Source organism: Triplophysa dalaica, chromosome 8 (genome assembly GCF_015846415.1).
Source record: "Triplophysa dalaica isolate WHDGS20190420 chromosome 8, ASM1584641v1, whole genome shotgun sequence".
NCBI classification, from domain to species: Eukaryota; Metazoa; Chordata; class Actinopteri; order Cypriniformes; family Nemacheilidae; genus Triplophysa; species Triplophysa dalaica.
The window spans coordinates 19,639,432-19,666,565 of NC_079549.1; the positions used below are offsets into that span (position 1 = coordinate 19,639,432).

General features: G+C 38.9%; 1 protein-coding gene across 3 annotated transcripts; it reads right to left on the reverse strand.

The window, feature by feature from the left end:
• Nucleotides 1–1,271: 1,271 nt before the first annotated feature.
• ikzf2 (IKAROS family zinc finger 2) lies at nt 1,272–27,134 on the reverse strand. 3 transcript variants are annotated; one of them, XM_056755467.1, is made up of 8 exons: nt 27,042–27,134; nt 24,240–24,291; nt 18,574–18,678; nt 13,922–14,113; nt 12,057–12,224; nt 7,563–7,700; nt 6,897–7,025; nt 1,272–5,388 (listed from the first exon to the last, which is right to left on the reverse strand). In XM_056755467.1, the coding sequence occupies exons 2-8, from the start codon at nt 24,271–24,273 to the stop codon at nt 4,652–4,654; spliced, it is 1,503 nt and encodes a 500-aa protein (XP_056611445.1). In that variant the 5' UTR covers nt 24,274–24,291; nt 27,042–27,134; the 3' UTR covers nt 1,272–4,651. The 3 variants fall into 3 exon arrangements, with proteins under 3 accessions (XP_056611445.1, XP_056611443.1, XP_056611444.1); XM_056755465.1 differs by lacking the exon at nt 27,042–27,134 and adding an exon at nt 26,167–26,928; XM_056755466.1 differs by lacking the exon at nt 27,042–27,134 and adding an exon at nt 25,777–25,878.

Consider the following 27,134-nt stretch of genomic DNA (forward strand, 5'->3'; position numbering starts at 1 on the left):
CTCTCTCATCTATCTGCAAGCGTGCCAATCTTTGGGGGCTTCGGCGCTGCAGGCACAAAGTGTCGAGCCAACACTTTGATGCATGTGGACTTTGAGCGCTCTAGGGGATGCCAGTATTGCTGCATGAAAAGCCACAAACAAGGAGGTACCCAGAACCACCTGGCAACCTGTCTGAAGAACCAAGCGTATAAGCACAGGCAAAGGTCACTGACTGTGACACGAGACAGAATTTATGCAATGTTAGTGGAGCCCCAGCGGGTTCGTTGCTGTTCATCAAGGGCTTAAGAACACATTCGGCACAACATAAAGTCAGATGTCTGCGCCTGTATAAAACATATAAATGTCCTGCTACAACAGGTGTTTGCATAGGGAGATAATACCTGTGATGTTACAAAAGGTCCCGTCAATCAAACTTGTCATTGCTATGTCAGGCAGCATTGTGAAACGTAGTTTTAAAAAAATATGTATTTTAAATATAGTGATTCAAATTAAGAATTGAGGTAGACAAGGCAGCTGTGTATTATGAATACTGACTTAAAAAAACTGTCAGCGGAAATTCACAGCGAAACAATTGGTGACAATATATTTTGAGCTTCACAAGATGGTAGTACGATTCATTGGTATTAAAGGATACGAGGTTCATACGTATCATTTACCATTCTATAAGATACTTTGAGTTTTGTAGTACCGCACTTAGTTTTTTTCTTTATATTTAGAAAGTTTTGATCGCTTCGACTGAATTGAATTGAAGAGGTTGACTTTGAAACTTGACTAGTAGGCTAAAGTATTATTCATAATTTAACACTGAAAGTCTAATTCTAAATATTTATCAGGTCTAATTAAATAAATAATTCATTCCAATTGAGGCAGTTAACTATGACAAACTGATTTTCAAAGCACGAGTCTTAATGTCTCATGCAGGTCATTCTAATTGAATAAAGAATAAACCTTTGTCCTTGCTTATTCTTTATCCCCCAGTAAGTGTAATATCAATCTCTGGCTTGTTTTTTCATGTAACACTGCATGCGTGCTGTTGGTGTGACTTGTCACTTAAGCTGCTAAGTATGTTTGCAAACTAGTGAAGGACAGTGTAAAGGAAAGAAATGGCCTTTGACTGAAACCACAAGTCCTCCAAAACGCCTCGGTCTCTATATTATGACCACATATGCTCGATACTGAATCGAAAGAGTATTTCACACGAGCAACAATATAAATGCACACACATTTAACGCAGTTGAAATAAGCAAACAACAAACAGGTTCTGATGATGACTGAGTTTAATGCAGAAAAGCCCATGCTTCAAAAATCAACAACACAAATTTCTCAAAGATTTCTCAAAGTTACAAATTTCAACTTTTAGAAAAAAGTTCACATCAGTAAACCCTGGTGTTTCTTGAAAGATGGATACATTTAAAAAATATATTTATATAGATCGATTTGGATATTTGACATTTGAGTCATTTGAGTCATTTGAGCCAAACAATTCAATATTAATTCATTTCCTACAACCTACATTCCTTACAAATGCAGTTATTTCTTACAAGATTTTGACAACACTGTACCTGAGAAAACCCCAAAAAGCGAACCAACACACAGCAAAAGAAAACCCCCTTTCAACATTTTTACCAAAATATACTGTATGTAATTCACACATTTATTCACTTGTATATAAAAATACACTGCAAACCTTTTTTTATACCGTTTGTAAGGTCCACAGTCCGTAAGAACAGGTAAAAACACTGTTCTCTCACAAAAAATAGATATGTACACAGATGAGAAAATAGCAGTCCCATACACTTTAAGGTAAAAAGTGAAACCTGACTTTAGAGGGCCGTTCTCGTAACTTCAAGTACTCTCCACTTTCCACAAGTATGGACTCACAAGAACATGTTATGTTCGTGTGCTCTTGGTTATTCGGTTGTAAACATAGTCTTACATCATTGTTTCCTTCACCTTGTTCCTGTTTTTGGGAAAAAAGTATAACATACTGTACAATAAGATGATACTAGTTGTAAAAATGCCCTGGAGTTGTGGAGCACATTCAGCGAGCCTGATGATCATGCCTGCATGTGACACCAATCAAATAAAACGAAAAATCAAACGAAAAATACACAAAGATATTCATGCTTCACAACAAATCAATTCTTCAAAAAGTTCCAGAAATTCAGAGACTGTGTGCGTGTGGCGTGATATTATTTTTGCATGTAAAAAAGGCAAAGCAACAAAAACGGTACGTTCAAACAACACGACTGCGCTTCTATCAGTGCTATTCATCAGAATGTTTAAAGGGCATATTCACAGTATTTAGCAATTTTTTTCCAAGCAGAAATAAAAAAGCGAAGTTTTTCAAAGGGTAAGAAAACTACAACAGGCACAGCAAAGGCATTTAGGTTTTAAAGAAAGATAGTGATAAGGCTCTTCGAGAACCGACGCAAAACGCTACAATGCGGAAAAGCTCATCAAATGTGCAAGTGAGATTCTGACCGTCGTGAAGGCCGCAGTGAGCCGTCCACATTCATTAAAGCTGGATTTATGGGTTGTGCTACAGAGTGCTAATGTCACAATATTTACAAATAACAAAGAAAGAGATGACAAGGAAAGAAAAAATAAACCGTTTCAATGCCCTATAAACAACGTGAAGCAACTAGCGAACGATTCTCTGAACTTCACCATATCGAGCATGAGAAACTTTTAAAGGGTTGGGGGGGCTGATAAATAAACCGCATTTGTATCTCGTGATGCTCCCGTGCAGTCTAGGTGAGCGATTAAATCTCTCCAATCTTTTGACATCAACATAAGTCAAAATCGCATTTGTCACGCCATCTGATTTTAAAGATCTGTTTTGTTCTGTTCATGAGAAAAGCTTTCTTTTTCTTCACTGCGCTCGTTTCTCTGTTTCCAAAATGCGCTAACTAGACCTAACCAGAAACTAACCAAAAATATAAGTGCGTATTTCAGAAGCCCTGTGAATGCTCTATAACTTATGTGGCATGCACACATGTAGATAAGTTTCGGTACTGAAAATATACTCTGTACAACAAAAGAAGAAATACCAAAATAATGAAAAAGAGTTTGCCGGGTTCAAAGCATTTGGTCTCAGAGCTGAATGAAGAATATATGGCAACCCTGTTGTTAAAGCATGGTGCAGCGGTTATATACTGTGACTTTTTTCCTGTTAAATCATACATACATGGCGATACCGTATACTGTGCGAAGACTAGCCGAACTGCACGCTGACCTTTGCTCGCTTTATCAATAGCATGAAAATAGCAGATTTTTGCCCAAGGCCTCAAGCTAACAGTGCAAAAACAGGTTTATCAAGGCATTTACAGTGCAGTTTCAGCCAAGTGCATAAGAGCGCAGAAGACGACAAAGACTGTTACAACAGCAGCAAAACACGGCGCGCAAACCTCATCTGTCTGCAAAAGATCTCTACGTACATATCATATTTAGATCTGTGAGACACAGTGGAGATTGTCATCAACACTTCATCGAATTAAGTCTGTTATTGTACTAACTTATAGTACTTTAGGGATATTTTCATAATACGTATATCTTTAACCCTCATGTTCCGTTTCAGAGATCCTGTAAAATAAAAAGTGACTAAACGCAATGGCAGTTTGGCCATTTAAGTTACTTTGATTGTATTGATTAACAATTTGTATACCGGACAACAGCCGCATTTCTGAAAAAGTTCATGCATACTCTGTGATATCAAATACGTTTTCGTTTGTTTTGAGAGACTTTTAACAAAATTACTAAATAAATAAAAGGTAAATTTGCTGTTATTGATTTCACACAAAAATCATTGGGGTCTCTGTGGCCCACATATAAAGACACAAAAGTTGATGAACAGAACATGAGGGTAAGTGAACAAGGCCCGTCTCAGTAGAGTTCTCCTAGAACTTCACAGAAAAGAAACGACTGTTGAGGATAAACGATACAAAGATAAAAACACTCCATCAAAAGGCAAATTGTGCCACTCAAAACATCAGCAAGGCACTGAGAAGCCACAGCAGCAAGAAGCCAAGAATTAAAGTCTTTTTTTTGTTCAGAACTAAAGCACGATTTAGTTCTCAATTGGTCCTCCGGTGACGTACTTTGTTCTGTTTACCTGTAAAATCGATCAAGGTCCGTGAAACAGGAGTGACAGTTTGCGTCGAGGTACTCAGATAAAATACAGACAACAAAAAAACTTCACAACTTAAGGTAACATATAGCTGCTCTGCTGGAAGATTCAGTACACACACAACAATTAAACGAACATTGGGAATGTTTATGTGGGTCGGGGGTAAATTAAAAATAAAAAGTCAAAAGCTATCAAACACCGATATTTTTCGGACATTCCAGAGTTGGCTGTTAGATTTAGACTTTATCACTCTGTCCCCAACAAACACCAACAGGGTTGACACAAACTAACCCACTAACCGAAAAGATGTGGTGTTTGTTAGGATAGAGTGAACAAGCCTAAACCAAACATTCACATCATAAACATACTCATCCCCTCACCAGAACGAAAATCTTCCAACAGTACCAAAATGAAAACGTTTCCATTGGACCCAAACCTTCATATATCTGCTCACATAATGCTTCATGTGAGCAAGTAAGCCTTGTACATGCTGCGACTGCAGAAAACCTCTGCAGGAGTCTCTTAGCGAAAGGTGTGCTCCCCACGGACGATGTGCGACGAGAACTCGTAGCGATCTTTGCTGCAGTGGCCACAGATGTTGCACTCCAGCGGGTCTCTGTAACCGTGGCAACCCATGTGGATGGTATACATGACGTGGTCAAGGAACAGTACGCGGCAGTGCTCGCACTGGAACACCCTCAGCTCCTGACCCTCCCGTCCGAAGACGCGGACCCCATCCCTCGCGGCGATGCGGGCTCCTTCGATCGCCCTGGCTTCCTCCGCCCGGCCAAATCCTGGACTGCATCTGGTCCTGGGCCCGGTGCCGATGCTGAGCTTGTCCCGGGGGCTGCTCCGTGCTGAGTCGGCCGAATCCTGCCCGCTGTTGCAAGGTGAGCCGTCTCGGCCTGACTGAGGATTCTTGGATCTGACCAATGGGATCGCGCCGTTGGCTGGGTGCGGGAACTCATGGTTAGCGTGCGGCAAGGGAGGAGCCTCGCGGCTGGTAGGCCGGTCCATGCGAGGGCCCATCGGGTAGACGGGGTGGAAGAGAGGGTTGACCATGGGTACCACCTCAGCCATGGATATGGATGGGTGATGAACGACCGGCCTCAGAGATTCAGAACCAAGGTAGTTGATGGCATTACTAATGGCATGGTCCATCATCTGGACCTGCATCAGCTCAGCTTCTTTTTCAAACTTCAGGCCCATCTCAGAGTACGAGTTCAGATCGGGGTACGAATAGCGAACCATTTTCTCACCTTAATAAACAGCACAGTTAAAAAAAACATTAGGTTCAAAGCACTTTCCATTACGATGAAATATCTACTTCTACTAACCCTGCAGTTTACTGTAAAAAGCGCAGTGAACGAACTGTTACTATGTTTTTCATGCATTAATGATGGAAAGCCCCGTTTGGAGACCAGAGTGCGAAAATTTAACCCCTGCATAATATGGATGCGGTAAGCTGCTCTGGCGTACACAGTAAAAGCAATGGCAAAGATACAGGTGTGCAAAAACCACAGAATGAAAAAAAACTCCTACTCAAGAATTTTTTCTCTCTTTCACTTTAATACCTAGTATGATTTTTGCAGATATGAAATGCAACGTTTAAAAAATCTCCTTTGAAATAAGATTTAGTATGTTTCTTCGATGCACTCCTGCTACTGTACACTTCTCTGCAACTCATTCAAGAATTTACATTTAGAATTATAAAAAATGTTTTTATTCTATTTCATTCCTTTAATGGGTTGTACGAAGAAACATTTCTTATAAATATAAGATTAAATTTACACACATGCATTCACGCGCACACATGCATGAACACACACACACACATTTAAAGACCCCACCTTCAAATGCAGAAAAACCTGCATCTGATTCACTAGCTAGTTTAACCTTATTAGTGCTAAAAGAGCAGTTCACCCAAAAATGAAAACTCTGTCATCATTTACTCACCTTTGAGTTGTTCCAAATGTGAATTCATTTCATTGTTATGATGAGCATATAGAAAGATATTTGAAAGAATGCTTGTAACTGTTCATGGCCACCATTGACCACCATAGAAGAAAAATTACTTTTTTACATTTCTTTTTCATAAATCACTTTTTACAATCATTGAACTTTTTCCTACTATGGTAGTCAATGGTGGCCAAGAATTCTTTATTTACAAGCATTCTCTGTGTTCATCAGAACAAAAAAAGGTATACAGGAACACCTCAAGAGCGAGAAAATGATGACAGAATTTTAATTTTTCGGTGAACTGTCCCTTTAGAATACCACTGCACAATAAGTACACGAAATGAATGTTTTCACTATGATTATGTAACAATCACACTATTTCATTTTTAAGACTACACCCTGTTCACAAATTATCAACATATAAAAAAAGCTAATTCAAGCGTCTGGATCGTTGTGTACAGTCATAGGAAACACACCAGATTGCTGTTATCTGGTGCACCTTTAAAACTCTAACTGGCCTGCGAGACAGGGAATTGGCCCATGCAAATTGGATTCAAATTGTTTCTTGATTTTGGTTATTCTAAAGCACACGTGTCTAACTAAAAACAACAATATTGTTCTGAGCGTGTTTCCCCGCAGTGTTATTATCACCACGTCAGAACTGGCAACAGCGAGTGCGTTTGTGAGATTGACGTTGAGTTTCTTGCGCCATGTGACCTGCCTACGTTATTAGCACTACTAAAACTTTGAAGATCAATGTGTTGCATACAGTAGATTCAACCACACTTTCTGCTGAGGTGACACTTACCCACAAACTTCTGTGGCGTGGTACTCTTCCGTTTACCCACATTCATCTGCAACCTTTCAATTACAGGCGGCCGGTCGAAAACCGGCATGCTGGCCGATTCCATGGGCCTTTGGTCCTTCAGAACATCCCCTAAAAAGATAAAACAACTAAGATTTAGGGAACCTCACAAGGTCTTACGGAAGACTCTAATGTGCTTCATAAAGTATTTAGAGGGACAGTTCACCCCAAAAGATTTTTTATCATCATTTATTCACACTTGTGTCATTCGAAACCTGTAAGACTTCATTTCTTCTGCAGAACACAAAAGAAGATATTTTGAAGAATGTCGCAAAGCAAACAACACTGGCCCCTATTGACTTACATTGTAGGGTAATTTCTCAAAATCTCTTCTTTTGTGTTACACAAAAGAGAGAGTCATGTACAAGTTTTGAATGACACGAGGGCGAATAAATAATGCAAGTTTGAGTTTTTGTAAACTAACCCTTTAATCTTAAAATATTAAAGGTGAATAGTTTGTGTCTCTGTACAAATATGTTAGTAATTCAAATCATTTAGCTTCCACGGAACAACAAAACAATTTCTCAAGAAGCCCAAATTAAACTAGAAAATAAACTAGTTCAACAAAAGTCATCTCTCATATCTCAACAAAGCAGTCATGAGCCACACCTGGATACGGGCCAGGATTGGGAGCGGAGTCCATGCCAGCACTCTGCAAGTAATTATGACACCTTTCCTTGTGCTCCTCCAATGATGTGCGCTGTTTGTAGCTCCTCCCACAGTAGTTGCACTTGTGTGGTTTGCCCACTAAAAAAGACAATAAAAAAAAGAAAAACATAAGTATTAGGAGGCAAAACAACTCATTCAGACCGCTCACACAACCGAGTTTCAGTCTCTGACTGAGTAACACCGTGAGTGGGCACACGTTCACAATTTGCGATGATGCAACCCAGGGTGAGCCGTCTTCAGCGTACTGAACCTGTCGAACTCTGCAAAGAAACAACCCGCACAAAAAGAAACCACTACAACACCATATGGAATATGGAACGACATGTTAGGTAGCTGCGTTTGAACAAATCAACATCTGTTGTTGGTACCGCACTCAAGTGATGACTTGGAAAGTCTCTGAAGTGTAAATAGAAGAGTGTTTCTTCTCAACCGGATAGTGTGAAGTGATTCACTGTCTCGGTTCCACTAAGACTAGGTCAGCGCAAGGGACCAAACCTCCAAACAAAGAAGCAATAGGAACAAGCGTTGTGTACTTCCACTGTGGGTGTGAAGGTGGCTGTGCGTAGCCTAGAGATGTATCGGCCTGTGAGTTTTCCAGTAGCTAATGGAACCGTTCTTTCATTGAATCATTCCACCTTTCATTCATCCATCGGCTGATTCATTCAATGATCTGTCATGTTTTTCTTATTCAGTCATCGGTGTATCGCAGGCCACCGTCACATCGGCCTTGTTCTGTTATGTCAGCTTAAAACCTGATAGAAATTGATATAGGCGATGCTTTAAGCTCTGTGGTCAATCCTCTGGTGTAAGGGACTTTCAGAATTATTCATAAAGTGCGCTACACCGAAACAAAACCAGCCTAGCGAATTGAGTCATGCTCCAGGCGAGCAGCTAACCAGCCTTGTATTGCACGTGAGAAAATAATGAACATTCACACCTGTTACTAGCAAGCCCGTGGGATTACCTGTAAAGTGTGCCAATTGTGAAAATACCCCCGACGCTTTTCGGTAACCCTCTTCAAAGCAACGTAGTGCTTTCGGTCTAGAGCAAACAGTGAAAGTGAGACAGCAACTGAACGAGACAGTGTGGAGTGACCTTTCACATGTAGAACGCATGTTAAACAACATGCACTGTGTGACTTCTGTGAGAAAGTAGATTTGGTGTTGACATACTTGACATAATGCATCGTAAATGATCCATCTCTCTGTAAAAGTCGTTATGTTTGTTTCCATCCAGAAGTGTCACGATAACATCCATCAATTTGCTTTATTCCCAGAACGTCAACTTGATTTTGTCATCAGCAATAAAATGCATGTGTGCATAAGGGAGAGTAAAGTAGTAATATAGCTATTTAAAGGGATAGTTTACTGAGTTTACATTTACTGACCCCTGAGTTGGTCTTAGTTTATTTGTTCTGATGATGAACACAGAGAAAGATATTTGGAAGAATGCTTGGAACCAAACAGTTCTTAGCCATTATTGACTACTACTGCATAGTAGGAAAAATTACAATGGCATTCAAAAGTGCCTCAGAACTGTTTGCTTTCTTACATTCTTCAAAATATCTTACATTCTTCAAAATAAGAACTGTTTGCTACAAGCATTAGTCCAAATATATTTCTTAATGTTCATCAGAATAAAGACAAATACAGATTTGGAACAACTGGAGGGTAAGTAAATGACAGAACGTTCATGTTTGGGTGAACTGTGCCTATGTTTCATTTAACCTGAAACAAAATACATTCAAGACATTGTGAATTCGAACTCACGCTGAAAATCATCTCTATGACTAATAAGACATTGATGGGAATTCTCACCTCCCATCAACTTTGAAGATTTTGCAAACTTGATAACTCGACCTTTCGTGAACTCGGTTTTTGATGTAATTCGGTAAAGGTCAGGTAGTCTTGGGGCATACTCCTATAAGTCAACAGTTTAAGGATTTTTATGAGAACAAATTCAGTCAGTAGGTGACTGTATTGGAAAAAACATTTTCACCTGGTGAGCTCATCTGTGGTCGCACTTTCAATATTTCTAACTAACATGAACTTTTCACAATTTGAGTGTCTGCTTTATGGGGCATGAGAAATGGTTTGATCGGAGAAATGTGAGAGGACGTTTTGGAGGATATTGTGCATCCACACGTACAAATTTGTTGTATAAATGGAAACGAAAAAAAAGAAGTGAATTGTTTGCTTCAATGAACTGTTAAGACACCTGCAAACTGTAAAGTCTGGGACAAACATCATACCAATACACTGTGTGTTGGAAAAAAACATGACCTATTATAAACAATCTGTACCAAACCCCTCTTGTGCCCGCCGAGCTCCGAACCCAGCGAGTTCCTGTGGCACACTTTGGACGATTCAGAAAAAAAACCCTCTGTAAGCATTTATTCAAATGCAAATACATGCAGATGGCGTTAAAGCCCTCTAAACCGCATCCATTTGGGTTGAAAACAGGAAGCTGTGCGATGAGGATGACATTTCATTTCAAGTAACTGCCTATCAAAAGTACTTAACTTACTCAACACGCACCCATCCTAACCTACCCGCTACTACAACCAAATGACACAACCTGCCTTTATTATTTTACAAAGGCAGCAAAAACAGCCAGAGCTAACCAAAACAGTCACCAACATTATGACACACGCCTTAAACAGTGGAGCAATACATGATGTTTCAGTTTCACAAAGTAATCGTCTTCTCCAGCACATCTGATACAAGTCTGTGGCATGCATGCATGAGAGCATATGGATGGCGACCATTTGTACGTTATGCTTCCTATCGACTTCCCTGGGCCGTTCGCCACAAATCCACCTATTGCCAAGGGCTTAAAGATGCACAAAAAGCCGTCGGACCAGCCGAGTTCCTAGCATTCCTCTTCAGCTGAGGTGGCTAATGGGAAGGCGGATGGGTCACTAAGGAGTGGGGATAGACCTGCCTTGAGCCACATTGTTTCTGAAGTCCTTGAATTACTCATTAAAATGACTCGAACTACACCGTGTCTGGCGCTATGGTAGAACAGACCTTTCTTGTGGTGCATCCTTACGATGCCTATGGAAAAGGCTTTGCAAACGATCTATTGCATCTCATTGGTCGCATATGTTTAAGTACTCAACATCACGATTCCGGAGATATAGTTGCGCGTGTAGGCTTTTGGTGGTAAACGCTCGCTCATTGACATTTGATATCAATATGATAGACCACAACACACATCCACCACAAACTTTGCATAGTTTGCTGTTAAAATGATGGAGAATCAACACCATCAGTCAAAAATGTGGACACCCCTACTTATTCTTACTCATATTTTGAATTTTTCAAAGAAGTAACCCTTTCCCTAGATTACATCTCACGCATTGGGCATTCTCTCGAACAACATCATGAGGTGGAAACTTCTTTAATAGAATTTGAAAACAGTGTTAAAGGGACAGTTCCCCAAAAGTGAAAATTCTTCACACAGTCATACATTTCTTACTTCTGCAGAACACAAGATCATATATTTTGAAGACCGCTGGTAGCCGAACAACAATGGACCCAATTAACGTCCATTGTATAGACACTAAACATCCGAGACATTTCTCAAAAGATCTTCTTTTGTGTTCCGGAGAAAAAAGTCATTCAATAAATGATAACAGCATTTTTATTTTGGCGTTTGATATATGCTGGACATTTGTTAGCTGCTCTTCCAGTCCAATTCTGCTTTCTCTTCAAAATTATGTTAAACAAGACCAATTTTGTACGTTTGTTCATTATCTATAATATCAAAAGTAACACAAATCCAATCGAGCTTGTGACTGGTACTGTGCGTGCATGCGGCATTCATCCGCTTTCCCATTACGAACATCAGCGGATATCTGAAACCCAAACACAGCTATGTTTTTAAGAAATATTTCAGACCGTCTGCCCACAAAAACAGGACACCACAGACATCAGCCGCCTGGCCTAAAAACTGCTCTATCCCTGCACTCAGATCAGAGCTGCAAAACAGGAAATGACAACATACAAAAAAAACCTCGATTAGAATGATAGGCTGGTCCTGCTCTCCCTATGCATCTGAACAAATCCGTCCATGAGCGACAGCTCATGAAGTCCTGAGGCGGTTGCTGATGGTATCATCTGACCTGGATCTTCAACACTAGACATCGATGGTGGGCTGATATGAAAGTGGGTTAGACACTGCCGCTTTACCAAAGCGACATTTCCCTTTGGTTGACAGAGAGCATTTCCTTTGGCGGAGTGCGAGGCTTGCAGTCAACACAACAGCATGTCCTAAGAGGTCTAACCGCAGTGCTAACTAGACTGTCTGTACGCATCCCCTGAGCCGTCCCGGGTCCAGGAAAGGACAGATGTGGTTGGTTTTTCAAGTAGTGAAGTGCTATCAATATTATATTCTGTTATCAGTTAATGTTCTTACTAAAAGATGTCTGACCTGAGTGTGTGCGCAAATGTCCGGACAGGGCGTCACGGCGACGGCACGCGTAGTTGCAGAAAGGACATTTGAAGGGCTTTTCTCCGGTGTGCAGCTTTACATGCCTCAGCAGGTTACCCTTCTGAGTAAATGAAACTCCACACTGGTTACATTGGAATGGCCGTTCACCTAGTGGATTGAGAAAAAAACACATATATGAACGTATTGAAACTATAGTACTGTTCAAACATTTAGTGTCACTCTTTCATACTTTATCAATATTTTCCCACATTTTAGAATTATACTTGTGTTGTGAGAACAAATATAACATTTTATTTTAGTATATTCAATGTAATCAATGTTATATACTTCTGGCTTTTCCTTTCTTTATTCAGTAATATATTTAATTGAATTGTCGTGCTTTATAACTTGTTATGCTTCATAACTTGTTTATGACAGTCATGTATCTGTTTACTTTAACCAGCTTCCTGCTTATTACGGGCTTCTATCTGCTATTATTTTCATTAATTGGTCAAAGACACACATTTTAAAAACATTTGTTTAATAATATGTTTGTAATGAAAAAAATGTATACTGTATGTTGGCACAATTATATTTTTCTCCACAGTTAATTTCAAACAGTTTTATGATCAACACAAACATTTTAGTCAAAAGTCCCTAAACCTTTACGTGTACTCTATACTTATTGTCGCTTTCCTACCGAAACCTCTGATGTCATAATTCAGTGTTTTTCAAAGAAGGGAAAAAGATGTACTTTTTAAATGATTAAATACTGTGTTGTCAAAGCTAAAAAGCACTTTTTTAATACTTTTTATTGGTTACATATTTGCAAAACCCAGTGACTTACATAAAGCATGACTTATAATAAAGTAAAAAATTATGAATCTGGAGATACAAGGTTTCCGAAGGAATGCGGCGATACGTCACATAAACGCAATGCTTATTATAATAGGCTTTCAAAATCAGACATCACTTTTCATAAATGGTCTCTGATAGATTATTTCTTATGATACTATGTTACTTCCATCATTGCGATTTTCACCCACTGAAGTTTCAGCCAGCTCCTTTTCTGTATGTCAAAGATAGCCGTCACGTCTGTACTAACTACTGAAAGCCTCTGCAATGAAATCTGTTCGGTTTTTGTTGGTGTTTTGAATTAATTGGATTACTCATGCATCAGACCTGCAGACTAAGCACCTGCTCTAAATATAGCTCATGACTCTCAATCAAAGGTTCAGTGACCACATTATCCATCATCTGTTTTTCAACCCCACCTACTACAGGTCAGCAGGATGCTGCCGTGACTTAACCAAGTACAATTTGTTCTCATTGTGTGTCGAGATAAAGACTTGGAAAAGTGAAACATGAGCCCATCCTGCTATCGTGCCGTCAGGCAGTTTCAGTGTGAGCCATTGGCTCGGGAACAGGTTATGGAGGATTCCTGGGATGTTTTCCCTGAGAATAAATCTTAACTATTGTCTTCTTACTGAACAGCGACTCTCTACACACCCTTTTAAAACTGAAAAAGGAAGAACGCGACAAACCTTGGTCACGGTATGGTTTTGCCATTTTAATGGGAAGTTGGTGAAATGTGTAATGTCGAAATATACACGAGAAGTGTCACAATGAATTTGGGCAAACGCTTAAAATGTGTATAGTTAGATTATTAGATTAAAACTTGGATCTTGTAGATTAACTTGAATGATATTAACAAGCTGACAAGTATTCAAAAAGTTTAATTGATCAAATTCTTTCATAGCACAGAGCAAAAGTATATACTTTATAATCTAGAGATTGACATGACTCTGGGAAATGTGTAACTTGTTTTCTAGATCTTATCAAGTGTATCAAACTATTATACATACCATTTGGCTGTCTTATTCCTATTTCACTTTGTGCTTCTGCTCCTGGCCCAGCATCTTGAAGGTTGTTTGGGCTGTCAATCATGGGCTCCTCCAATCCAGACCCTTCCTCCCCACTGTGGAGCGTCTCATCTGGACCAACCGGCTGTCTCTCTGTCTCTTCTTCAGCACCTTCCTCTTGTTTGATTGTACGGGCTGTAAGAAAACAATACATACATAGCATTATATTCTATTTTTTTCAATTCAGAACTATTGAATGTAGAGTTTGTAAGAATTTTGTAGTAAAATATCCAAAAACCACTAGACCAACAGTGGACCGGGGCCTGTCAATGCCGTCATATCCTAGATCATAGATAGAAATAGCTCATTCTAAGGTTATAAAAACATAACACTTCACTGTGTAAGGTCTTCACTATGTATATAATATTACATTTTTATCAATAGATCATCCCAAAAATTACACAACGGACCTTTAAAATAAAAATGTTAGGGTAAGTGTCTTATAAATATGAAAATATAAATAAGAAAAGAAAAGATAAATTGTTCAATGGGATTTTGGAATATCCTGTGGCATAAGCAAAGTTCCCAAATGAATTTTTATCCAAAATGTATAATTCTGTCACTGTTTACTACCGTCTGCAATACACAAAAGAAGATATTTTGAAAAATGTTGGTAATCGAACCACAGTGGTACCCATTAATTTTGTGTCCATACAACAGAATTCAATGGGTACCACTATTGTTCAGTTTCCAACATTTTAAAATATATTTTCTTTTGTGTTCCGCAGAAGACGGAAAGTCATACAGGTTTGAAATGGCAAACGGGAAACAGAATTTTCATTTTTGGGTGAACTATCCCTTTAAAAAAACGAAATTTTATGAGAAATTTTATTTTTCATATTGACCCTAAAACATATTTACAAAAGTATTAGAAGTATCCCTAAAGACATCCAAATGCAAATGAATGACAATGTCAGCATTTCTTTTAAAATCACTGGTTACTATGACAGCACAGTGACCAAGAAATCTGTACCCCAACATAACAACAGCATTGGGATTATAGCAAAGAGAAAAAGTCGTCGCAGCTGTAGTCTCTAGGGGAGCACAAACAGGAGGCAGGTGGAGTTAAACATGACTGGCGGTGGGAGACCGGGTTTAGACCGGTGCTTTGGTCTGGACTGAGTCGGAGACTCCATTTATCTTTGTATGCAGGCTGTAGAAAACCTCCAGGGAGGCCACCCCCACGCGCTCAGATACACAGAGCATGACAAAAATAGACATGCAGAAGGGACGCATAAACACATAACGACACACGCAAAAGCCCGGCCCGCGACTTTTCCGTCTCAACCACGCATGCACCAAACTCTCCAGGTTCTCTTGGCAGGTGGAAAAAAGAGCAGGCGCCTTTCTCCGCCATCCAGACAAACCTGTTTGTTTTTGTTGTGTTTTGTTTATTTTACCACCTGTCTAATCTCTGGGCGAGAGCTGGAGACTAAACTTTGAATCACCCCTGTCCTTTCCGTTCGTGTGAGTGGTTTCCCTCAGGTCATTTGCTCATCCTTAACTATAAGAATACAAGTATGACAGAAATCTGTAATCCCTCAGGTCAGTAGTTCCAAGCGTTTTAGACTACACTTAACCCTGGGTTAACATCTTTTTAAAACCAGTTTGACCTCCATATCTTTTAATCCTGGATTATGAAAGGGGTTAGAAATGTGCCTGGTTTCACAGACAAGGTTTAAAATTGTACCAGACTAAAATGAATGTTTGAGCTGTCTTAACTGATAAAAAAGTGGCCTGTCATATCATTAAATAAGTCAATGCTATTGTTTTGTCTATAGATGCACACCACCTATGCTTTATTAAAAGTGACTTCAACATTGTCTGTGAAACCGGGCCCATGGAGATATATATACAGATTTCACAGATCTTTAAGACAAAGTACCCTGCTGAAAACAACAGAAACCATCACAGAAATTTGAATGGTTTCCATTAAGGTACCATAATGAACCATTACCTTTTTCCATTAAAACCATTACAAAATTGTTTTCAATGCATTGTTCCAATAAGATAAATCTTGCAGATAACACCCCACCAATAGACACCATGATAGTTTAAAACCAAAACAATTCCCATTTCAACCATTAAAGCCTTTGAATTATCTATTGTGTTTTGTGCAAGGTTCTTTAGTATTATTTTTTAAGCAGAGTATGAAACAGCCTTAGTTTTACAATGTTTTAAATTATGTTTAATTTCTGTATTATAGATAAATACATAAGCTGGTTTGATGAAGTGAGAATTATTCTTGCTGTATGTTTCATCAAGATAAATCACCCGAAAATAAACTTCTGTCATCATTCACTCACCCTCATGTCATTTCAAACCTGTATGGCATTCTTTCTTCTGCAGAACACAAAAGAAGATATTTTGAAGAATGTTGATAACTTGCACCCATTCACTTGCATTGCGTCTTTGGATCATACAATAAAGTAAATGGGTGCCGTTGCGGTTCGGTTTCTGACTTTCTTCAAAATATCTTCTTTTGTGTTCTGCGGAAGAAAGAAACCCATACAGGTTTGAAATGACAAGAGGGCGAGTAAATAATGAGAGTTTTATTTTGGTGAACTGTCCCTTTAGGAAGACTAGAGCGGATGATCAAACAATAAAACACGTTGGATGCACATCATGCACAGATTTTGTCCAAACAATGCTATTAACTTTCAAAATATGCAAATGAAAACATAAACCCAAGGATAACAAATGTAGAGAGTTAAATTCAGAAATATAAATATTGAATAAGATAACTCAGCATTGCAGTTAATCCAGGTTAACAATATTGAGTCTAAAAAGCCATATCCTAGTGCAGCTGAACTCTATAAGATAAAGACCAGCATGCCGTACATTACAGCAGATCAAAAACAAGTTCTTTCAGTGAAGAGACGCTCTGTTTACACAGAGAGACATACAGGTTTTGAAAGACCTGTGTTGTGTGGCAGAGTCGAGCGATAACCTTCACTTCACCCACTGGCACTTCCAGCGAAGTATTACATGTGTACTTGCCTACCGTTGCACAAGAGATCTTTACTTTCTAAGAGACGAATCAAGTTCACAGAGAATAAAACTCGCAGAAATGCAGTCATCTCACAACACATCGTAATCTTTTGGCATATGTTACACAATAAATTCACACAGATAAAAGTTAATACTGTTTTACCTCACCGTGTCAAGATGACACTTTCAAACTGTTGCAACAAATGCTCTGATACTCTCCGTCAAACATCGATCTTTAGGAAAAAGCCGCCTGTATTTTAATGTGTCCTCTAGCATTCACATCATGGAGTGTCAATGATGACTGCGGTGGAGTGAACTTGAAATGGTTGCCGGGACAACATACAGAATCTTAAAGCGTTCTCATCCTGATCAAAGAGGATGAATGGAGGCACGACTTACACACGAACGCACACACACACAAACAGCAGAGCCAGTGGCTAACAGCCTTACACAAAAGGTGCAAAAGCAAAGCATGCATTTATTATTTTTATTTATCGCTGGATATTAATTATTATCTCTGGATATTATTATTAAGTGTTTCATCCAGTCATACACGTTTGGCACATCATGATGGGGAGTTAAAAATGGGAGATTTCATGTTTGGATGGACCATCTCTGTATTCTTAAAAATTTGAAATTTAAAATCACAGAAAGTTGAACACTCGAAAAATGTGGGTTTGGTTTAACGCATGGTTGGATCAAATATGGACAAACCCAACCGATCGCCCATATTTGACCCAACCTTGGCTTAAAACAAACCAACATCTCAGACTGTTTTAAAGCAGATTATTGTATAAAAAAACATTTGTGCACAGCCTTCGCTTACTACTGATCATTATTTAACAAAACTAAAAGTGTCCTTTAGACTTCTCTTTACCCGGTAACATGTTTCTCAACCTCCTACTGCATGCAACATGACCAATAAATTATCTACCAGAACAATCTAGATCTGGGATTATGCTCTGTGTCTCCATCTTTCAGCACCGTGCGCTTCCCTTTTCTTAATACGCAACATCATGCTGACAAGCCCTCGGTCTAACCATCAGTTTGCTTTGAGGAAGGGCCTGGGCCTATCCCATCAGATCAGAAATAAACGTGCGTCTATTTTTTACATTTTAAGATAAAGCCTCTTCCTCTGTCCCCAGCATGCAGATGCTCACTCATTTATTTCTCCTTTTTAAAGACTCGTTTTTTTGTGGCGTTAAATTTTTGAATTAAAAGACTTGAACACAAGCATTCTCCCTGTTCAAAATCATTAAAGTGACAAATGACACAAAAATTAAAGTTCTGTCATCATTCATTCAACCTTGAGATTTGTTCCAAATCTGTGTTTTTTGTTGTTGTTCTGACGAACACAGAGAAAGATATTTCAAAGATTGCTTGTAACCAAACAGTTCTTGGCCAGCATTGACTATCAAAGTAAGTAAGAAAAATGACAGTGGCCCAGAGCTGTTTGCTTTCTTATATTCTTCCAAATATCTCTCTCTGTGTTCATTAGAACAAAGACATTTATCCAAATTTGGAACAACTTGAGCGAAACTAAATGAAGACGGAATTTTTGGGTGTGGAGGGGAGGTTATTTAAGAAGATGACAGGTGACTGACCGGCAGGGGAATCAGGACTTTGGGAATGCTGGCCATTGGGTGTGTTGATCGACAGGTCCACCAGCATTCTCGAGTTCTCCTTCCTGGGAGAGCAGTCGCCGTTACCTAGGAGACAGACAGAAACAAGTGCACTGAGGACATTGCCTTGCTTGAGGCAGCACAGCTATTGTGCTTAAATACTGCTGTGAACACACAGATCAGCACAAGCAGACAGTTCAAGGAACAGCTTTCATATATAAGCCACGTTGATGGAAACGGAGGTTAAAGAAACTCAGAAACACTTTACTTCCTGCTTAAATCGACTGCTTAATTTATTATAATCTGTTCCTAATACAATACGCTCTAATATAAAGTGTATATTATCCTGCTAGTTAACTAATACACTTCCCACTGTTATTTCCTGTTAATAACTTTCTTTCCACAGCTTTACCGTATTAAAGTGATCAACCAGAAATGGCATCATTTTCTCTTTTATTCTCGCAGACCACAAAAGAAGATATTTTCGAGAAAGTTGATAACCAAACAGCGGCATTCACTTCTATTGTATTGACACAAAACCAAGTGAATAGGTGCGTGTTAACAACATTCTTCCAAATATCTACTTTCGTGTTCTGCTTTCAAGTCATACAGGTTTGAAATAACAAGAGGGTGAGTAAATGATGACAGAATTTTCATTTTGGGGCGAACTATCACTTTACGTACACTAACATTCTTCCTTCTGTGCTTTGCTTTGGTTTAATACTTGAATACAATTCCTGCTGAAATACAATACTATTATACTCGAATATACTAACATATTATACTATTATACCACCCTAGAAATTTTTATAATGCACTTTCTTCACTATTATTTCATTGTTAAATATTGTTTAATATATAGTACCAACATTACGGTTTAAAACTAATTAACAATCAGTTTGAAAAGAGAATATGCTTTAAAAATGCATTAAAACTCAAATGAGGGCTGACACGATATCAGATTTTCACAACATGTTATCACGGCAAAAATAAGGCACAGTGCTAATATTATTGCGATATCTATAGATTTTTTTTACTAAAAAATAATGATGAGCCAATTTCTATAATTTAGTTAACTTTTTCGCTTTCCTATTCTTGGCCGATAAATAGTGAGGCCGAGAGCAACATATCCTCCTGGTCTTCAGCTGTGTATACCTTTAACCGCTTTTAGCACCCATCTCCGTTACCAGAGTTGAAATTTCTCCAGGGCCAGTGACTAGCTCTACGCTTCAGCCGTGTGCCATCATTTCATGTGCGGAGAGCTTGTTAAGCTTTCAGCCACATCCTTAAGATCCAGATAGGATTTCCTTGTCTCTCTGCACCCGAGCCTTGGGAAATAATACGGCTTCAACGCGTCCACTCAGGGGGACCGAATCCTGCTCCCTGATCCCATTACCCACTGACCCATTCAGAGTCAAACACTCAATACAACGGCAACGACATTAGACAGCCCAAAAAGTTTGCATTATGCATTTGCTACCATCGCAGACGGTGTTACGGCTTACATCATTCCCTAAACTCTAGGTTTGTAACCGGAGCGGTATGGAAAGTACCTGGAATGTCATAGTTCAACTGCATTAATATTGCTCATTAATAAGCAAAGTCGCTCCCTAAAACAGGTTTGTTGGGTAGGTGTTGAACAAGATCTCAAAACTCTTTTTAAACTATATTTTTGCCATTTTTAAAGCTGGCTAGAATTATTATTAAAACCTGTCTGAAGGAGATTCAGGAGAGTGCCTCAAAATGGTTTCTTGATATGTTTAGTGTCAAGTTTTCTGAATCTAAAGCAGGATTAACAATACACTTATTTGTCTTGACAGTGCGGCTTTAACCAGGACATATTTGAGTGTGATACAAAGAAATCTAATTCAAAGGGAATTTCAGGTGTGTGTCAGGAGAGAGAAGTGAGATGGAAGCTTTGAGGTAGGCTGATATCTGTGCTGTCACACAGCGGGACAGACACTGTCAGACTGACTGAGAGAGATACTACAGCCAATGACACAATCCCAGAGCTCGTCTCTGGTTACCGTGCCGGGGTTGAGGGAAATCTCAGGTAACCGGCAGTCCCTTGGCAACGGGAAACAAGCAGCCACTCCGATTTGACTAACGGCTGAGGGGAGGATATTTCCATAACAGAGCCGTGTGTCTGATGGCCTCTTGGGTTAGGTGAGAGTAAACCAAACTCTGTACAGTAGTGCATAAAAGAGCTCTCCTATCAGACATACTGTAAATCAATCATCTAGGGATGTGCGAAATTGCATTTTAATAATAAATGAGTTGGCAGGTTGATTGAATGACTAGTCGTCATTGCCCTGTAAAATTAGGATCATATCCACAACTTGAAAATGTGAAAACAGATTCAACTGATTCTTTAACCACAAACCCTCTTATCATTTCAAACCTGCATGACTTTTTCTTCTGCAGAAGAAGATATTTTGAAGAATGTTGGTAACTGAACAACGGCGGTACCCACTGACTTCTATTGTATGGACACAAAACCAATGCAAGTCAATGGGCACCACTGTGGTTCGGTTCCCAACTTTCTTAAATATGTTGCTATCTTCTTGGGTTGAAGTCAAAGGATATGTTTCTCAAACCGACAGCTCAAATTATAAATCACTATTATACGCTTACTGCTGCTATCAGGGTAAAAGACATGGTTCTAAACACAGATTTTTCGTGCAGTTTCTTAATGACGGATTATGATTTACGTTCAACCCAAAAAAGATACTGACTGCATCTTTAAGTAAAACTATCTACCCCCACGCCAAACCAAAACAGAGCTGTAATGAGTATCACAACTTACAATCAAATTAAGAATCTCTGACGCGCTTTTTCTCTTTCATGAGTCTGCAATGATTCCACTTGGTTGTATTTTCTTCTCTACGAATCACTCTGACATTCCCACTCTGTGGGATGACGGCCTACAGCGCACTGTTGTTATTATAAAGGCTTCCGTCTGCCCCCGGGTAGTGATGCATGATGAAAATCCGTAGGCCCACTGGAGACTACAGGAGTGACTACAGGTCTGGCCTGAGACACTGCTGAGTCAGAATTAGATCCCAGTTCACTCAGATCGCTCAGTGATGCTGCTCATACACCGAATCTGAGAAAGGATGGCAACCTACAGACCGGACTGTTCCGTGCGCAGTTTTAGCGGATCGTCAGGGAAAATAATCAGGGCACGGCCTACGGGTTGAAATATGACGGTTTTCCGGATTAAATCTGGTTTTCAATAAGAAAAAGTGTAGGATGGGACCCAATCCGTTTTCTAAAGCCTTGGTAGAGAGTAACAAAACGGAGTCTCACGCCAAGGGCTGAGAAACACAGAGATGACACATAGATGGACAAACACATTTAAGGGCAGATTTACTAACACCTTTCAGCAGCCCAAAAGCCTGTTTTGACACAAAAAAACTACTGCAGGTATTTACTAAAGGCACGCAGTGAAAATGATCGCTGAAAAGGCGTGGACTCGGCAGTATTTGCAACAGACCGTATTGCATATGCATCTGTAGGAGTTCTTCATACGTAAACTTTATAGGAGAAGAGTATTTGAAATGAATCACGCCACGCAATTTACTAAGGTATGCACACGTCATTGTACTGGTATTTACGCCTTTATTTAACCCACCAAAAAAGCATAGCTGTGTCCGAAATCGCATAATGTGACAGTACGTACTGAATTTGATTAAGTACCTACCTATCGACCGTTAAAACAGTACTGATAAAACGCATACTGATTTTCGCCTACTGTATAGTATGGAAGTAGGCGATTTCAGAAGCAGAGCCTTTCCTAAACCCTGCACTTATTTGTGCTTTTGGTAGATTGTGGCCCTTGTAAGAAAATCACCCGCAAAATATCCACCCCCATCGACCATTTTAAATTGATCTCTCACGCTATTTTGGCCTTTTTAGTAAATCTGGCCCTTACTGTTTACTTTTACTCACAACTAAGGACAATTTTACAGTCTCTATTTCACCTGACGTACATGTGTGTCGACTGCATATACGCATGTACACATATAAGTGCATATTAAGACCAGAAACATGTACTATTAAAAAACGATTATGGTCAATATTAGTACAATTACTGCCTGAAGCACATACTCAATAGACTGTTATGACAGTGGGAAATTGTCCTAAATATGAAAAGCATCGCCATACTGTGCAATAATTATCAATAAACTAAACAGCTCTTTAAAGAGCAATACTGATAGGACGATGAACTGATTTGTAAATCATGGTTGCCAGTAGGAAGTGGGCGGAGCTTAAAGGCCGGTTCTGCAATACAGCAGTAACAGACAAAAAAGGGACTTTTTAACAGGATCAGTTCTCCCTGGAAAGAGAGCGATTGGTCGTGGCATGTTGTAGACGCTCAAGGTTGAGCTTAGATCAGGTTTATCCTGTCTGTCTACACACCTCCAAACCATCCTTCCACATCAAACACAAAACACATTCCCACTCACGCTCCTTGCCACCTGCCATTACTGAACTGCATTTCTTTAAAAAGGTATTTTCAAGTGGACACGGTTGTATTTGCATATCAATAGCACACACAAAAGGTTAAGGTATTGGCATGTGATTTAAGGTAGATGAACGAAAGACCGACTGCATACAAAACAGAAATAGCCAGAATCGCTTTGTTTAACTATTCCTAAATCTGAGATGTTCAACTGCTAAGACTTAAAATGAGTTAGAAAATACGAAAATAAGGAACACGAGACACTTTCCAGTAAAAGTGGATAAAATATTGAAAACATATCTGACGTGTGAATGAGCATTCATTAATTTATCAAATTATAATTAAACCTTCTGAAAGGAAAAAAATATCTTGGGAACCAAGTTAAACGGTACACTTTTCTTTTTCCAAGACACCTGCAAAAATGTAGAGATGAACGACTCTTTATCACCACGTTCCATCTGAGGGAATCTGCCGGGGGAGGTACCAGGCAGGAAGGTACCACTGTGCACCTGGTACTAAAGCCCCCTCCAGATAACAGATCTCAAGGCGAGCCAAAACTAAATGCAGTTAGCTTTTCAATGGGATCTTGTGTGCCTGTCTAGTGTACTTATTTAGTACTAGGTGTACGACTGCAGACGCACTCCCACAATGTGCTGCCGGATTAAGATAGCATATCTAAAGTAGGTATATTAATCAATGTGGACGAATAATAATATAACACACAAATATTTGCACAATTCAAAAAGGTAAAAATAGATAACCTTATTCTTGTCTCAGTTGGACATTTTCAAATGCGTGCATCTGGAAAACATTTCTTAATAATCCTTTGAGATGTTTGGTTCAGTAACCAAACATCTCAAAGGATTACTTTTCAAGACGTAAGGAGAAAGTTTATGGTCAATAGGTGTAACTGTAAGGTGAAAGGCTGAGCCGTATATAGACCCACAGGAACAGACAACAAAGTGATATAATATGACCATTATGATGGCGGTACAGCTAGATATTTTTAGCTAGATGATGTTTGTTATCTCATTGGCTACAGTAGAGTTACACGGAATCGATTTTTTCTATTTCACTTCAAAAGATAATACTATCAAAACAAAACTTATACAGAACAACCCCGGCATAACATTTTTGCTTATTTTGATACTTTTAAAATCATTTTAACATGTTCTCTACTTACTTGCAATATAGCCATTCGATGCTTCCATGTCCATTGTCGGGGGGGGGCAGAACTGTAAAATAAATACGAGAAACACAAGTAAAGATGAAGGATTCTTTATGATTTCAGTACTTAATGTAATGTCACAATTACCACTTTACATTAAGCATTACTGATAGTAAATATATAAACACCTAGTAAACAATCTAGAATATAGTTAACAATCAGATCAGAAGTCTTTTAAAAACAAACACAAATCATAAAATGATGAGACTTTAATTGTTTACACGGCACACTTTGTTTCCTTTTTATATAATTTCCTATCAAGCAGGTTATGAAGTCTTGTAAAGTCGTCACTTCAAAACATTTTCAATGTTATAAAACCGGTTCACAAGCATCTCTAACACACACAAGCAACGGCATACTTTTTCTCAATTTTAAACCTTTCGATTATTTGAGGGTTTTTTAACTATGCAACAATACACCATTTTATGCGCATTTGGTGTATAAAATACAATATATCAATTTTCTTGTGTAGTATTAGGGAAGTAACAGATAAAGTGATAACTTCCTGGTTTGGCAAAAATCATACATGCAAATACAAAATGTTGTTGCCCCTCACTAGAAGTAGCAGTTATATCGGGCGATTCCAGCTGATCGCACTGCTAGACAGAAACATTATTTTGATAATCAATGGTGTAACAAATAACGGCTGGGCTTCATGTTTAACGAAATAAATCAAAAGCTTGGAATAGATGAAATAGAGCTAGTTTTATGTAAATCATAATCACCTGGTTATGAATTGAATCACATAATATTTTAGAACTGACTGGGTAAAAGTAATTTAACTGATGACGAGAGATTTAATAAGAAATTCCAATGATGTTTGTGAAGTACTATATAAATAACTATTGCATACTCTTTGTGTTTTGGTGATGGAAAGAAAGAAAATAACTCAATCAACATGTGTTCATTTTATCTACAGCCCTGAACCCAAATTATTACAAAAGGTTTGAAATTAGGGAAAACAATGATAAATGTGAGCTTAAAAAGCACTGACAATAATCTTTGTAAAACACTTATCTTTGTTTAAGTATAAACCTAATCAGCTTTTTATTGAGTAAACGTATTTATTACTAATGTCAATAAAACACATACTTAACTTTATGGAACATTAAACTAAAGAATATTAAACTAAACTTTGATTTGATGCTATTGATATGCTGTCTAACCATTGTTGGCATACATACATTCAAAATATCGCAATATACACAATCCATAAAGCTTAGACTTAAAAATAACATGTCCGTCAAGCTGATTTTTGGTAAGTTCAATTGCCCATCAGTACACAGGCATGATGAAACTTATATAAACCATTTTTCGTGAAAAGACATCTTTAAGTTAAAATCAATCGCTTTACACAATATTCTGATCGAAGCTTTCTTAAATTTCAATGAATTTTAGCTGAATTCATTTATGATGTAAAGTCAACTTTGAGTTGAAAAAGGAAAAAAAGTTTAACATTGAGGAAATTATAAAAAAATCTTAAGAGATTGACCTCATTCGCGCCGTTGCACGTCTCCAGTGGCCCCAGCGCGCGCACTGATCACTGCACGCGTGTGCGCACACTGACAGCCGACTGTCCCCTTCATTAAGTACATAACACTGTCCTCGACCAGTCCCTCACTGCTAATGTGTTTCCTCTAACAACTAAACTCCTGAAATATGTTTTGAACCGACACTGTTGGAGTATAAATATATGTGTTACGCGGTATTTTGTATAATACATTCTGGTAAAAGAAATAAGTTTTAACTACCAGAATACAAACTTTCTATTTATTTTAAATACACTGCCTTAACTAAACGATACATCTATAACTTCAAATAAACAAAGACGTTAAGAAAGCTACATATTAAAAACACGATTTCAAAAAAAAAAAACGTTTACCTTCTTTGGTCTCCCCCCTGTGAAAACGCAAGTCGTCCCAAGAAGTCCTTTCGTAAATGAAAAAGCTGGTTCAATTATTTCCAATGACAAAGGTTTCAGAAGCTAGTGCAATGATGAAGTCCTCTGACTGTCATAGTCAACTGGAGTTCATATTGGCCACAAACAGGGGACGATCTTGCACCAAAACGAAAAAAAGTTAGGAAGCGAGTTGCTTGTTGGGTTTGTATGGTTTGGTGACTTCCTTTGCGCCGAACAAGCCCGTCAGCCTTTCCATTTCACACGCGTCTACGCGCTTTCCCTCGACTATTAGATTTCTTCCTCTGATCTTAAACTGCTTCAAGTGTTCATAGAGAAGTGAAACCTGCTCAACACCTGGGTCAATCGATGTCAGGCTCGGGCGAAAGAAACACTCAACTGGATCCACCGGTTCCAAGGGAATTAAGCCATAAATAAGGAAACGATGGGAACTGCCTACAATAGGCTTACAGCCCAAGATTTCCACCTGTCTGAGACTCTATCAAAGGTGGACTGACAGTATGCACACTTTCTGTATGCATCACCTACAAAACCTCAAGAATAAGCGTTTAGACACAAAAACCGATAAAAGACAATTCAATTACACACGCGCGCGTGCACCCGGCAGACGCTTTATGACAACTTCGTTTTAATGCACAACAAATGCGGCGTTGTTTCCATTCACAATGACGAGCTACGAGCATCTACGTGGTATTCGGTTAAAGAGACACACGAACAGTTTCGCACCTGCAACAAGTGACAGGTTTTGGACCTGTCAAACCCACAATATACCGACGCTCGTATATCTACCCCGATAACTGCTCCATACCTTTACATCCGCATTGGTCATTTATGGTTACCTTTAACAGCGTACTTCCATCTCATCGGATGTGGAGTTGGAGGCAGTGTAGTCTTCACACAGCGACTATCATCCGCTGCAGTGCGATAGACCC

What these genes read in the sequence shown, in the direction of transcription:
- ikzf2 (XM_056755467.1), bottom strand. Translation starts at nt 24,273, where the DNA reads ATGGACATGGAAGCATCGAATGGCTATATTGCAA. An exon ending in ATCGAATGGCTATATTGCAA is followed by an intron (nt 18,679 to 24,239) that starts GTAAGTAGAGAA and finishes TCTGTCTCCTAG; the next exon opens with GTAACGGCGACTGCTCTCCC. An exon ending in CAATCCTGGCCCGTATCCAG is followed by an intron (nt 7,026 to 7,562) that starts GTGTGGCTCATG and finishes TTATCTTTTTAG; the next exon opens with GGGATGTTCTGAAGGACCAA.